This window comes from Ochotona curzoniae, unplaced genomic scaffold (genome assembly GCF_017591425.1).
Source record: "Ochotona curzoniae isolate NIBS_2020 unplaced genomic scaffold, NIBS_Ocur_1.0 contig_832, whole genome shotgun sequence".
NCBI classification, from domain to species: domain Eukaryota; kingdom Metazoa; phylum Chordata; class Mammalia; order Lagomorpha; family Ochotonidae; genus Ochotona; species Ochotona curzoniae.
Window position 1 is genome coordinate 8086129 of NW_024466580.1, and position 14970 is coordinate 8101098.

General features: G+C 57.5%; 1 protein-coding gene and 1 long non-coding RNA gene across 4 annotated transcripts in view; one reads left to right on the forward strand and one right to left on the reverse strand.

Moving 5' to 3' along the window:
- Positions 1–14515, forward strand: part of KIRREL3 (kirre like nephrin family adhesion molecule 3) — a 538030-nt gene extending 523515 nt beyond the window's left edge. Inside the window, exons 10-16 of one of the 3 annotated variants that reach the window (XM_040992685.1) lie at positions 2278–2378; positions 4095–4293; positions 5582–5617; positions 8542–8649; positions 9907–10016; positions 13186–13272; positions 13839–14354. In XM_040992685.1, the coding sequence (XP_040848619.1) occupies positions 2278–2378; positions 4095–4293; positions 5582–5617; positions 8542–8649; positions 9907–10016; positions 13186–13272; positions 13839–14285 (1088 nt within the window). In that variant the 3' untranslated portion in view covers positions 14286–14354. Of the gene's footprint in view, positions 1–2277; positions 2379–4094; positions 4294–5581; positions 5618–8541; positions 8954–9906; positions 10017–13185; positions 13273–13838 lie in introns of those variants that run through there. The other 2 variants (XM_040992684.1, XM_040992686.1) reach the window with 2 other exon arrangements.
- LOC121164545 lies at positions 7245–11636 on the reverse strand. The gene is made up of 3 exons (XR_005885123.1): positions 11524–11636; positions 8517–8671; positions 7245–8121 (listed from the first exon to the last, which is right to left on the reverse strand). It is a non-coding gene; the product is annotated as an uncharacterized LOC121164545 (long non-coding RNA).
- Positions 14516–14970: the final 455 nt, after the last annotated feature.

A 14970-nucleotide genomic window follows, 5' to 3' on the forward strand; every position in this document is an offset into this window, starting at 1 on the left:
TGTCTGGGGGGCCCTCCAGATCCTGGCCCACTATGGGCCCTAGCAGGGTCCCCCTCCCTAGTCTCACAAGGATCCCTTCCGGCCTCATCTCCCCTGGCAAAGCTGCCCACAACAGCCTGTGCAAGACCAGCAGTGGATGCCACCCCAGCCTTTCTCCTCTGCTGTACCTCCCACCAGGTGTGGCAGCCCAAGGGCGAGGCATCCACCAGGCCTTGGGGCACCTGTCTGTCTCAGGCAAGAAGCCTGACTTGAAGCCCTCCTGCCTTTCCTGTGTGTCCCCAGGACGCCACCAATAAATTGGCACCGCAGGACTAAAAATAACAGCATCTGATCGCGCCTCCGTATATCCATGGCAACGCGGCTGCAGCCTTTCCCTGCCGAGCCGCCGCTGTCTGACACTCGGCTCAGCCGCCAGGCCCCCGCTGCCCGCTGGGGAGCCGGCCCTCCCTGCCCGCCCCTGCCCTTGTCTGCGGCCACCAACCGGGGCCAGCTCACTTACACTCACGGACCCCTGCCCTCCAGCATCCCCAGCATCCTCCTTGGTGGAGTGAGGGGTGGGTAAGGGGAGGGATGCCAAGGTGCTGTCACTTTAGACATTCCAGCAGTTTCCCAGCTGAGATCTGAAGAGGTTTCTTAAGGTAAGAATTCCCCAGTCCCAGGGAAACACTAGCAGGGACATTTCTCCTGAAAGGCAGGGACAGCCTGAGCTCTGGTGTCTTCCTGGGGTTTAATCGGTGCTCCCGCAGGGGCTCACATATCCTCCTCTGCCTCCACGCTCGCTGCAGGAGCTCCCCTAGGGTTGCCAAGCAAAGAAAAGCTGGCAGGATCGGAACAAAGTCAGGACGCTGTTACCGGTGCTGTACTAGGGCGGTCCGACCCTGAGGCCGGGGTCTGGATGCTGTGGTCCTAGGGAAGGTAGCCCACCAGCCCCGACCAGGTGTCTCCACTTTGGGAGAGCAGTGGACAACAGTCCGCCTCTGGGTAAATGCGGCCCCTTCTAGAACAAGAAAAGCCGCCCAGCGGGGCCTTCTAGCGGTGCTAGCGGACAAAGCTCCCGTCGGAGCTGGCTTGGACCAGGAATGCACGTCCCTCACCATCTCCTTTTGTCCTGGCTTTTTGCTGTAAGAGGCCTACAGACACGTGAGCACTGGCTGACAGCTTTCGGGAAAAGTTTGGAGCTGTGGTCCCTTGAACGCAGCGCAGTCCTCCTGCCTCAAGCCCTGGGCTCTGGGCCCAGGGGCTCCAGGGAGGAAGCTGGCTTCAGTCCACTCCTGGCACCCTCTGCAGGCAGTGGCTGCCCCCTTGCTTGGCTGTCACTCAGCACTCTTCTCCCAGGACCCCTTTTCCCTGGGGACCTGGAGCTTCCAACAGAGCTGCAGCTCGACTTCAGGGAAGATGGCCCGTCCACAGCAATGAGGATGTCTGCAATGCGTTCTATCTCATCTTCTCCAAACCGCTTGCTCCCCCTCCTCTGGACTAAGCCAGCAGCTCCACCTGCCCCTTTTCATCACCAGGGAAGACTTGAGGAAACCGGCAGACGTGGGCAGGGTTCACTTCAGGTGGACTCCGGGCTGCCAGACGTGGTGAGATACTCAGGCATACTCGCCACCGAAACCACATCTCACGTCAAATGGGTCAGTGTCGGTGCTGCAGCTGTGGTCTCATCTGGGCCATCTAATAGGTGTGTGTGTACGGACCAAGTGGTGAACCAACTCTGAGATCTGACACAAGCGGGCTTAAGGGGGACCTTCTCTCCGGTTGGTCTCACGCAGCCGGGGACACGCAGTTTGTTAGGTTCGAGTGCCATCTACTGGCCATCTTGGAGATGACGCGTGATGCCACAGGAGTCTAAGGCACAGGTGACCTTCAGTGCTGTTTTGCCCTCCCACCCCCTATCAAGGCTTCCCATCTCCGTCGTGAAGCTTCCAGGTGCGCCATGTAAAATGATTCAGTCCGCTCTGAAGTCTTTTAACATCCTCCCTGCACCGCCCTGCGGTGCTAACACTCACCGCCTTTTATTACCGTTAGGTACGTCTTCTGGGCATTCCGACTTGGAAGCGTTTCACTCACGGTCCCTGGAGAGGTCTACAGCTGAATGCCTCATTCATCTTGGAGTCCTCCCACTTTGTACTTCCCTTGCGTATACACAGGCCTTGCGTAAATGTTGACTGAAGGCTTGCATTCATAAATAAACAGTCTGAATCCCCACACTAAGCGGGCACCCGCTGGGGCCCAGCTTCCCGGGATCTCCTGATGTGAGGCTGTCTTCTCCAACAGGACCCCCCATCATCTCCAGCACCCAGACTCAGCACGCTTTGCACGGTGAGAAAGGCCAGATCAAGTGCTTCATCCGGAGCACGCCACCACCTGACCGCATCGTGAGTTCCCAGGGAGGGGAAGTGGCCCCAGGGTCACCTCTGCCGAGAGCGAGGCTGTGTGGTGGGTGGGTGGTGGCCATGCCTGGCCTCTCCGTTTCCTCTGTGGGGAGGGGCACACCAGCCGTGCCTCTCTGGGAAAGGCCTGTGAATCTGCACAGCTCCGGTGCCCAGGACAGGCTGTGCTCCCCCAGCACCCGTGTGCCGTGTGGCTCAGACACCCACAGCTCTGCAGCAGTGGTGAGGGCCGCAGAGGGCGCAGGCCGACCCTGCCTCGTGGAGCTTCTCCTTCAAAACGATCGCCCCCTGCCCCCCAACCCCCAATTCTGCTTCCTCACAACATTCATTCCCATCGTGTGGCCCACGCAGCTGTGCGGTTTTGTGTTTTTTGAAATGGATGCTTTGTACGCAAGTCTGTTTGACACCAGCAGCAGCTCAGGCATGGAAACCGAGAGAACGGACATTTGTCACACTGACTGTGGAAAAAACCAAATTCCTGCTGGAGACTGCCAGTGGTCAGCTGCCCAGGCCCTGGAGGCTGGGGCCGGGCACCGCTTGTTTTTGGGCATTCTGGTTATTCCCTCTCTTAGAGATCCACAGCAAAATCGCAAGTAGCCACCCATACAACGCCTAGCCCTCCTTGTTCTTCTTTTTAAAAGATTTATTTTTATCTGAAAGACAAAAGGAGAGATCTTCCATCTGTTTATTTATATTGCCAAATGACCACATCTGAAGCCAGGAGCCCAGAGCTTCCTCCAGGTCTCCCACATGGGTGCAGGGTCCCAAGGTTTGGGCCATCCTTCACAAGCAGGGAGCTGGAGGGGGAAGTGGAGGAGCCAGGATTTGAACCTGTGCCCATATGGAATACCAGCCCCACGGGTGGAAGCTAAACACTACCATGTCGTGGTGCCAGCCTCCTCCCTACTCTTTACCGAAGGGCTGCATTCACCTGGAGCCAGCGGCCCTCTGCCAGGGGGTGCTTAGCAGAGTTTGGGGACACTTTGGATTGGGGCAGGCAGCGCTCCCTGGGTTCACAATCAGCAGAGGCCAGGGGCGCCACCAATTTCCTCCAGGGCACAGGTGGTACCCGCTCAGGGAAGTCCCTAGCCCCTACCTGCATGGCCAGCCAGGGTGGGGTGCAGGAATGAGTATGGGACAACTCCGAAAACCAGGCATGGTGTCAGCTGGCTGGACAAAACCTAGGAAGGTGATGGCAAACACAGCTGGTGATATGCTCCCTACACACAGGAACAAACCCAGACACAGCCCCATGGCCCCTGGTTCTGCTCAGGTATGCAGAGGAGGCTCAGTACCAGGTGCTGCGTGGGGCAACAGTACTCACCACAGGAGCACCTGCGACTTGCTCCTGCTGACTCCAGGATAGTTCGCTTGGCCTGAAACCAAGTTCACAGGGCAGACTCCATGTGCCGTCCCTTCTGGGAAGCCAATACCCTCGGTGGCAGGCTCTACCTCTGTGTGTGCACCCACGTGTGGATGTGTGACTTCCTCACGTGGTATCTGCCCTGGCAGCCTGTGGTATGAGTACGTGCCCATGAGTGTGCCCTTGCGGGTGGGAGGCGTGTGCTGTGCCAGCTCTATGGGCATGCGGATTGGTGGTGGCACACGGCAGTGGCGGGAGCTGGCCCTGAGCGGCGAGGCACATGGGTGGCGGCACCATGGTCAGGGGTATGCTTCCTGATCTGCATCCGCACCCCGCAGGCCTGGTCCTGGAAGGAAAATGTGCTGGAGTCGGGGACTTCGGGGCGCTACACAGTGGAGACGGTCAGCACAGAGGAGGGCGTCATCTCCACGCTGACCATCAGCAACATCGTGCGGGCTGACTTCCAGACCATCTACAACTGCACTGCCTGGAACAGCTTCGGCTCTGATACCGAGATCATCCGGCTCAAGGAGCAAGGTGCGGGCTGCAGGGCTGCAGAGGCATTAGGCGATCGCAGGGCCCCTCCTGACTCAGGTCAGCCCCAGGAACGCTGAGTGCCAAAAGTACCCATCACAAGTCCCCAGGGAAGCCACGCTAGTCTGCCTGGCTGGCTACACAGGCCACCAAAGGAAGGGCCACTGGGCTCCACCAGGAAATGAGAACGGGACAGAGACCATTGCTGGAATGCTGGGCACTATGACAATACTTCAGGCCCAGCCCAGCTCACAGCACAGATTGCACACACCCTGACTTCTCTACCCACTGCCCTCCCCTATGGATCCTGGCCTGGTGCCCAGTTCCCTGAGCAGGTGTCTGCCCAAGCAGAACAGGGACACCTTGGCATGGCTGTGTGGGGATCCTGGCCTGACCAGTCACCTAGAAGTCTCTGGGAAAATACACAGACTAGAGCGAAGGAGGGTGCTAACCTGTCTCGCACCCTGGGGTGGGGGCTTGGGCTCTCCAGGAGCCCCAGGCCAGAAGGCAGCGCCAGGAAGAGCACAGGTGGGTGAACAGAAGAGGAGAAAGCACACACATTACCCCCAAGGGTCTGCTGCCCAGCTCCTAAGCCCAAGTGATGCCAGACTCTGTCCAAGAGTTCTTGGGCACAGACTGGGAGCCCCAAGATTCGGCACAGTGCATGGCTCCTTGGAAGCAGGCCGAGGGTGTGGAGCTGGTTCCCCAGGAGATGTACGCGTGGGGAGGATGCAACTGCTCTGTCTGAAACTGGCTGCAGATCTTGCCCTTGGCAGACAATGCTCAGCCTCCAGGGACCAAGGATTCGTGTTCAGCAGGGCCCGAGGTTGGGGGGCTGAGGGGAGGGTCCCACTGGGCCCCTCGGACGCTGTCCTGCAGCCCACCGTGAAGGGTATCTCCCAACACCTCTTCCCCCTCCACACACCATAGCTGCTGCTTTGCATAATGCTTTGCACCTAATTTGCATAACATCATCCACACCTCATCCCGACCCCCCGGCCCCTGCTGCCTAACCTTCCTGTCTTCCCCGTGCCCTCCCCTCGGTGTTCTCTCCGCACCCCTACACTTAACTTCTCTCTCTAGTCGCCACCGCCCTGCTGGAGTCTGAGTGAGTCTGAACAAACTCCAAGTACAGCTGGGATCGACAGGGTTCTTCCAGAGACAGGACCCAGGAGGGAGCCCCACCACCACGCACCACCCCCATTCCCTCCAGGGGCTGATCCCCAATCCGTCCCGCCCCACCCCAGCCAGCCAGGCCCTGGCTGTGGACGCTTGCTTTATTTCCAAACAGGTTCGGAAATGAAATCGGGAGCCGGGCTGGAAGCAGGTACGGAAGGAGTTGATGAGAACTGCCCCCGGAGGGGGGAGGGGAGGGGCTTCTTGGATAGTGCGGGAGGGGACCGAGCCGGGGCAGGGAGGCCATGACGCCTCCAGCATCTTTACATCCCCCCATGTCCAGAATGAGGGCTTAGAGCAGTCAGAGCAGCCAGGCGCCGTGCTGCGGCCGGCCGGGGTCTGCGAACCCCAGAGACCCGGCTACTGTCAACCGCCATGGCCACAACCACCCTCCTCCCTGGGACGCTGCGTCTTTCTCTCCAGGAGCCCTGCATCCTGGCCCTGGCCTGGTCTCAATCTGCTTCTGGACTCTCCCTGCTTCTCAGCATCATAACCAGCGTGGCCATAAGCTCTCAGGATGTTGCCTGCTGGATCCCTTGGCCCGCCCTGTCCCAATTCCCGGCCTCACGTCTCCCCCTAGACTGGGAGTACTGGCACTGCCTCTGTCCCTAGACATAGGCACAGCGTTTGAGTTGTTCTGTCCCCTGTTGCCTCAGCCTCCCAGCAGAAGGCCCAGAAAAGAGATTCGGGCCAAAGCCAGTGGGATTCCTAGGGCACACCAAGGCCAAACTGAAGATGTGGGCATCCTCTGGGTGGATTCTCCTGTCAGGCTGTGCCCTTTAACAAGCCCAGCAGCAGCGCAGGGTGGGACTGGCTGGTGGAGCCCCTGCAGGGCAGCCCAGACAGCGGTCAGCCTCCTGCTGTGTCTGGCCTCCGGGCCACCTGGTGCTGAGGGGTGGCTTATTCCTCCTGTCTGCATGTCACCTGTATCTTTCTGCATTCATCCAGTGTTCTCTGCCACCTGCCTCCCCCTCCCCCTGACCCCTGTGCCCAGTACCCTCCTTGGGTGGCAAGGTGGCTGAGTGAGAGCAGCCCTCCCTGCAGTGCTGCCCAGGAGACATCAAGGAGGCTGTGTCCAGGAAGGAGCCACCTGCCCAGACAGCTTCCCCCTGCCCCTGCCCACCTGCTTGGGAACAGTCTCCAGCTGGGACAATGTCCCTCCTGCCAGCAATGAACAACTCCAGGACATGTGCTTCAGAATGCCGAGGATTGCTAGGCACCTCGGCCACGTGCAGCTGCCCCTGCTCTGTGCTTCACAATGAGGCCTGGCTGGAGACAGTTAGCAACCATCTACGGTCACCATTTGGCCCTGAATTCAGCTGAGACCAGATCCGACTCATCCCACAGAACTTCCAAGGAACCAAAGAGAAATTGAATGAAATCTGCCTTGTGACCATCCAAAAGCTGAGGCCGATGAGCTTCCGGAACAGCTTCCTTCCTCTCTGCCATGGGAACCTGAAGACAGAATCTCCTCCATCAAAGGAAGTGGTTCTGACAGCAGGTCCCTCTGCCCAGTGCTAGCTGCCAAGACCAGCCCAACACCTCCCCTCCCAGCCCCCTAATGTCACCTCTGTCACCTCTAAGGTGACCTTGGCCACCAGCAAGCAAATGGATAAGTTCCTGTCCTCGGATGGCAGATGAGCCACCTAATGTCACCACAGATAACCAATGGCAGGGGGCACCAGCTCTTGGCACCTCCTTCCAGCAGCACTTCCAGGTGCCAGGGATTGAAGCAAGCAGCAGAACAAATGCCCCTACGTGGCACATGCCCACAGTCACTCAGAAAAGCTTCCCTTTAAGAAATTCACCTGACACAGTTGCCCCTTCTCATGGGATACCCAGAGCTTACACTTACACAGGGCTGGGTACCCTGGGTACAGGGTCACCTCCAGGGCCTGTACCGACTGCAGCCCTCTGCGGAAGACACCCATTTCAATCCCTGTGTTACAGATAAGAGGTAAAGGAAGTGACGCAGCCAGCAGCCTGGGCTGCGTGAAAGCTCTGCGGGATGCTGTGGGATGCAGCAGGCAGGACTTGGGGGAGCTGGGAGTGGGTGAGCTGAAGGATGGGCGGAGTAGCAGAAATCCAGGTTTGCCCTGACTGCAGCTCTGTGTCCTTGAGCAAAGTTCTTGTTTTGCCTTATCTGAGCTCCATCCCATCTGTGAGATAAGAGCCTTGGACTCAGGAAACCTCAAAGTCACCCTTTTCTCATCTTTCTAGTTCTGTCCCCAAGCCCCAAATCTTGTGCTCAGGCCCCCCTGTGCAGTCATAGGAGCACCAGGGCTGTCTAACCTCCCTACCACCACCAACACACTCCCATGTCCACCTTTGCTCAGGTGGGACAAGAGATTGAAACTCAGTAAGCAGTGAGGGCTTGCGGGGCTGCAGCTCCACTCCCTCTCTGCTCCTCGCTCAGCACGGACAGGTTGAGGGGTAGTGGTGCCAGGATGTTCTGAGAGCTGGCCTGGAAGGAAGAGGAACAGAGTGGGCTAGTGGCAGCCAGGGGAAAGGGAGGCTTCTCCTTAGACAGATGTCAGCAGCCCTTAAGAAGTGGACACCCTTTGGCCACAGCCCCCGATGCTCAGCAGGTCCAAGCAGGAGCTGTCCCAGACTGAGGACTCTTCCAGCACCGAGTCCACATGTATCCATAGGTACCTGGGAAAGGCAAAAGAAGAAAGGTGCAAACCCAGCAGACAGGGCAGGGACCACAGCCATTTCTCAAAGAAAAGCTAAGGTGTGTGACTCTCCAGCCACCGTGTGCGAGCAGCTTGTTTAACGCCGAAGATGGCCCAATTGTGTCAACCTCCCCCTCATCTGCAACATTCCTGTCCCCTGGCCCTCCCTTCTCTATGTCTGTCCCTTCCCCCAGTTCCTCACCATCCTCTCCTCCACTTCGTGTCCTCCACTCCCATCTCTGCAGTCCCACTAGACCTGACCCCCCTGTTGGACTCTGTGCTTGCCCAGGCCCCACCCAGCCATCTTCCAGGAGGGGGACCCATGCAGCAGGGGCTGAACCAGAGGGACCCGGGCAAGCTGTGCCTGTCCCTCACCAGTGCATGTGTGTCTCTCCCGCAGAGTCCGTGCCGATGGCCGTCATCATCGGGGTGGCCGTGGGAGCCGGTGTGGCCTTCCTCGTCCTGATGGCAACCATTGTGGCCTTCTGCTGTGCCCGTTCCCAGAGAAGTACGGAAGGGAGACCCGGGATCTCAGGGAGGGGGACAGAGAAAAAGGCCAGGCTTAGACTGCCCCGGAGAGCAAGTAAGCAGGAGCACGGAGACCAGGGGTCCTGACAGCGCTGTGAGCTCCGGGGGCAGGGATGGGGCTGATGCGCTGGGCATCCGGCACTGAGTGGGCACCCAGCACATGCTGAACTGGACCACACTGACCTTCACCTTGCAGGGCAGCCAGCCAGTTTTGGATTAAGCATGCACTATTGCTCGGGAATTGTACAGAAACCCAGGGGAGGGAAAAGAATGGGCTTGACCCTCATGCGCTTCAAGAGCTGCTGGTCTAACCAGAAAGGCAGGTCACCCACACAGAGGGTGGGTGGGTGGGGGTTGGAGGAGAAGCACTCAAGAAAATGCTCTGAGCAAATCTGTCAAGGCCATTAGTCATGGGCAGTAATCCCCTGGGATTTGTGTACCCTTGAATGTGGGTAGCCAGGACTCCACTTGCAAGTGTCCGGGTTAGGAGAGCAGAGAGGAGGTAAAGACAGTACAGACAGGGTGTTCCAGCCTCCGTGACCCTGGGCAAGCCACAGTTCTACCAGATTGCACCATCAAGGGGTGGAGCAACAGGGCTTTGATGAACCCCCTCTGTGGGCTCAGTGGTGCAGTTCCTGCACTGTGAGTGAGGCAGCCTCTGCTTCTGTGCCCACCCCCCCAAGGATGTGGTCTCCAGACCTCACTCATGTTTTAGCAACGTTTTTCTGCCAGGCTCTCCAACAGGAAATGGGCCTCCTGCTGTACCCACAAACAAGTGTGGCTGGGCCCCTGTGTGCCCAGGGTAGGGGGTGCAGGGAAAGGGCTGGTCATGGGGACCATGAGGGAACTGTGAGGTCCTTTCAAGCACCAACATTCTGGTTTCACAGATGGAGAGCCCAGAGCCTGCGAGTAGAGTCAGAAGAGACTTCTAGAAGGAAGGGAGAATTTTGTAGGATAAGAAGGATGTAGGTCCCCACTGGGGGTACTTGAGTGAGGACAACCTCTCCAGCCAAGGATAAGCCAAGCAGCCCACATGTCAGCCTCTCTTAGGCCCTATCAGTCCAGGCCATCCAAGTGGGAGACCTACTGGTGGGGTACGGTGGTGGGTCCAACTTGGGGTGATGGCATGGGGTTGGGGACAGGGAGCTGCTGGGAAACTGAACATCAACATCTTAGGCTCCGATGCCTGAAGGTGACAACTGACCTGTTGGCCCATACATTCCTGTTTTATGTCCAGATCTCAAAGGTGTTGTGTCGGCTAAAAATGATATCCGAGTGGAGATTGTCCACAAGGAGCCTGCCTCTGGCCGGGAGGCTGAAGAGCACCCCACCATCAAACAGCTGATGGTGAGAATGCTGCCCACTGCACCAGCCTGCCCCGAACCCCTGCGCCTGCAGAGCCCTGGGACTAGAGCCTTCTTGACACTCTATGCTCCCAACAAGCGGAGCCTTGCACACCTGCCCAACCCCTGTGTGTCTGCTGCATCAGGCGTGATATTCTGGGAGATGGCACTTGGGTTGTAATTCCAGGCTTCAGGGAACCTGACCATCCAGTCCAAAGAGGAGGCAGGTGCACTACGGCCATGCCGTGTTGCCATTCAGCAATATGGCCCTACGCACACACCCCCATGGAGGTTAGAGCATTTCAACACATGGCTCTGCCAATGGCGATGGGCTCCCCCACATCCTCCAGTGCCCAATCTTCCTCATGACCCCTCCATGGGCTTAACTCATTGCTCTGTCCCAGCAGAAACCTAGACACCTATGTTGGGAACTTCTTGCGCCTGCCGTGTGTGGTGATGTTGCAGCAGGGGCCCCAGCTCAGGGAGTGAAGAGCCTGGCCTTCTCAGAGCTTCGGTGCAGTCATCTATAAAATGGACATGAAAGTAACAGCACAAAAAAAAAGTAAAAATTTAAAAAGAAAAAGAAAGTAACAGCACATAGGGTCACAGTGAGGGTGAATGGGGCAAAACCCTGAAGACCCTGGAGCTTGCAAAAAAACACAGTGGTTGCTCAAAAATGCTAGCCGTTCCTGCTGCTCTGAAATCCCCCACTAGATGGTGAGCGGCCACCGCCATGCGTAGCCCCCAGGAGTCACAGAGAAGGCTGAATTGAGCTGCCTCTCCCCCTGCTGTTCTTTATCCATCCAACTGCTTTTCTTTATACCTATATATCTATATGCATGCATATGAGCTTTTTAAAAAATATATTTATTTATTTGAAAGGCAGGGTACACAGTGAAGAAGAGACAAAAAAAGAGAGCTTCTATCTATCATCCATCGCTTCACTCCCCAAATGGCTGCAATGGCCAGAGCTGGGCTGGTGTGAAACCAGGAGCCAGAAGTTTCTTCCGGTTCTCCCGCATGGGTACAGGGGCCCGAGGACTTGGGTTACCCTCTGCTGCCTTCCTAGGCCTTAAGCAGGGAGCTGGATGGGAAGTGGAGCCCTCAAGGAATACCACCAACGCAGCTGCGGTTTTACCACTGTGGCACAGCAATAACCCCTATGCAGTTGAATTTCAAGGCCAGCCAATTCCCCTTTGAACAGTGCTTCAACTAGGGGCCCCCAGCTCTTCTCCACTGTCACCTGCTTACTGCCTTGGACAACAGCAGCCCCCTCAGTGGCTTCACACTTTAGACCTTGGCCACCTTTCTCAGTCTACACTCCACAGAGTAGCACTGATCCTTTCCCAGAGCAGCACTGATCCTGTCATCACTGCTGCATCAAGCCCATTGGGCCCATGATTGCCAGGTAGCTGCCAGGTAGGTCTTCCAATGCCACCTGCCAGCCAGCCAGAGCCATCTGGTCTCCCCAACACATCCAGGAGCTTGACATTCCTGGTCTTTGGTCTTACCTTCCCTTGAAGACCCGTGCAGAGACCTCTCCCTCTGCCTGTTGAATTCCACACCCTCCTCTAAGGATCGTCTTGAACGTCATCTCATGCCATCTACTCCACAATTCCCCTGCACTTGCTGCTCTCCACAAATTCTTTGCACGGGCCTCTCTGACAGTACATGACCCTCATCACGGACTAGCCTCCCCCACACCAGCCTTATCTGTCTGCTCCCACACCCCAGGTCTAACACAAAGTCTGATTAGTATCGGGTGGATGAAACCACAACCCAGACCCAAGAAGGGAAGTGTGTCTCTGCCCCCGAGTACATCAGGCTTGTCCTTCACCTCCAATGGGACCTTGGAGTCAGTCCCTCCCTTTGGGATATTTTAATGGCCCAGGCTATCCCCACAACCTCACCCTGACCTGGACCCAAACCACTGGGAGTCAGCTGAGAGCAGGACAGTACTTGCTCTCTGCCTGCTGGCCCTGTGGCTGGCCTCCCCTGGAGGCATCTACGTGCCCTCTGGCCCTGACACAACCCCATCCTCAGATAAGCATGCTTAGAATTGAAATCTGAGGGAGAAAATAAGTCTGATCAGACAGGGCAAGGGCAGGTGTTGCAAAATGAAATGCAGCGATCCTATTAGTGAGGAAGCAAGCGGTGGGGGTACACCTTGGCTGATTTGGGAGCCAGAGGAGGAGCTCCATAAGGAGACCAGGAGAGTGACTCACAGGGAGGAGAAGCATCTCCTCCCAGAGACAGGAACCTAGCCCCATGACGCCCATCGTAGGGCTCACAGCCTCACCAGCACGGTCCACACACCCACTGTGTGTCTGTGCCAGGCTTATCCCCTCATTGTCACTCTCGCCTTCAGGCACTTGTCATTTCATCCCTTCCTCCCACATAACCATCACATTTGGGAGAGCCCCACTGTCTGACAGGCACCGGGCTGGGTCCTAGCAGACCATGGAAACAGTAAAACCCATTCCTAAAGTCTTCTGGACAATGACACACTCTGCTGGGCACCAGACCAGGTGTGGTCGGGACCCAAATAGAAGTAGGAAGTGATCTTCACTCTGGTGCTCATTGGCATCTATTTAAAAAAAGCAACCTGCCAGGGGTCTAAGTCACTGCTGGGAGTGACAGGTGTGGCCTATGTCACGCGTCATGATTCCTTCACTGAACCCTATCCCTGGGTGACACAAGCCTGGGAGGAGTCCAACCTGTGCCCTGAGGTCAGCACTCTACCCCGTTTATCTCTGGGTCCATCTTGCTCCTAAGTAGGGCTGTACCCTCACATATCTTAATCTGTGTATTCCTGGCCAGAACTTTGCAAAGTGCACCAAGTGACTTGAATGGAATCGGCCACATGAAATCCCTGGAGGTGGTGTCCTGGCCTGTGTGCAGGAAGTATGGCCTTTAGAAACTCACCCCAGACTCAGCATCCCTCCCAGCTCCAACATACACACCTCCTGGCTCTATCTCTGGGGAAGCGGGGGTGGGGGACAGCAGCACGGACGCGATCTGGAATCTCACAGGGACCGTTGACCTGCCTTGGGTAGCCCAGGGGCAGGAGGCATGTGAGCCCTTCCTTTGAGGATGTTTCCTCTGGTCTGGTCCTTGGAGGCAAGGGAGACCTGACCATCTCCTCCCCATTGAGCAGCATCTTTGGGTTGTAGATGGATCGGGGAGAGTTCCAACAAGACTCAGTACTGAAGCAGCTAGAAGTCCTCAAAGAAGAAGAGAAGGAGTTCCAGAACCTGAAGGTGAGAGCAGTCCAGGCAATGGGGAGGAGGGTGGCATAGAGCCCCGGGGCAGGCTCTTCCGTGCCCCCTACCCAGGCCGCGAATCCTTGGGAAGAATGACAGCATGCAGAGAAGAAGGGTCCTTGGCCAGCGTGGGACAAGCACCTGCCCACTCCCTGAGCTGGGCCACTCCCCACCCAACACAGAGAGGGTTCGGAGAGAGTGGAGGCCCTCTTCCCATCAGGTTCCTCTCCCACAGCCTCTGAAAAGTAAATGAATTTAGAAATTAATTAATACTTACATTCAGAATGATTAACAAACACAGAGTCTGGTTTCCAAATGATTTTGCATTCCCTCCAACGCAAACCTGGGGCGGAGCCTCTCCCTAGAGTCTAACACTGCCTCCCCACCTCCGTGCCCCTCTCCTCCTGGTTCCCCCACCGCTAACCCTCCCTCGGCCCCCTGCCCCTTCTCCCTGCAGCCCTCCCACTCATCCCACTTGCTCGTTCCCTGCTCGCTCACCCCACCTTTTGTAACTGAAAACCCTGCTCCACCCACTGATGATGTGTGCCTGGCTGTCCCCATAGGACCCCACCAACGGCTACTACAGTGTCAATACCTTCAAAGAGCACCACTCGACGCCCACCATCTCCCTGTCCAGCTGCCAGCCAGACCTGCGCCCTGCAGCGGGCAAGCAGCGCGTGCCCACAGGCATGTCCTTCACCAACATCTACAGCACCCTGAGCGGCCAGGGCCGCCTCTACGACTACGGACAGAGGTTCGTATTGGGCATGGGCAGCTCATCCATCGAGCTGTGTGAGCGTGAGTTCCAGCGGGGCTCACTCAGCGACAGCAGCTCCTTCCTGGACACGCAGTGCGACAGCAGCGTCAGCAGCAGCGGCAAGCAGGACGGCTACGTGCAGTTCGACAAGGCCAGCAAGGCTTCCGCCTCCTCTTCCCACCACTCCCAGTCGTCCTCCCAGAACTCCGATCCCAGCCGACCCCTGCAGCGGCGGATGCAGACTCATGTCTGAGGATGAAACACGTGGCATCTAGGGTGGGGATGTAAGGGGAGCTGGGGCTGGCTCTGCAGTGACCGAGGGTACTTCCGGAGGACCCCAGAACCAGCCGCTTCCAAGACAGCCTCTGAGCACCTCTGCCTCCTCCCTCCTCCGAAGCTCTGATCAAGCACAAATCTGGGTCCCAGCTGCAGCGCGCCAGAAGCAGGAGGGTGGGTGGGAGCCAGACAGAGGATGCAGCAGAGACTGGACACACGCCCCCACCCCACCCTGCCCTTTCCTGGACAGCAAGCTTCTCACCTGTTCCTCCCACAGGCACTAGAGACAGCTGGAAAACTCGCTTTCACGGATCTTCCGGCCACTCACCGGTCTCTCCTGGCCTCTACCCCTCACTGTCCTAAGTTCTGCCCCTGTGCCTGTGCTCCTGTACAGCCCTGGGGAGAAAGGGGAGGGGGGCAGTTTCTCCAGTGCTGAGGGCCCTCAGAGACCCCCAGCTTACCCCTCAGTTCAGAGCCCATTCCTTGGAGGCTGAGAAGCCCACAACGGCCCTGGCTTGAAGAAGAAGCATCCCTCCCACCACACTGGCCTGGCCAGAGCCCACTCCCAATTTGTTTGGTGTTCTGTGTCCATACTCTCGCAATTTGTCCTTGAACTTGAAGCCTCTGATGTCTGCAGTGGGACTGGCCCCCTCACAGCCCGG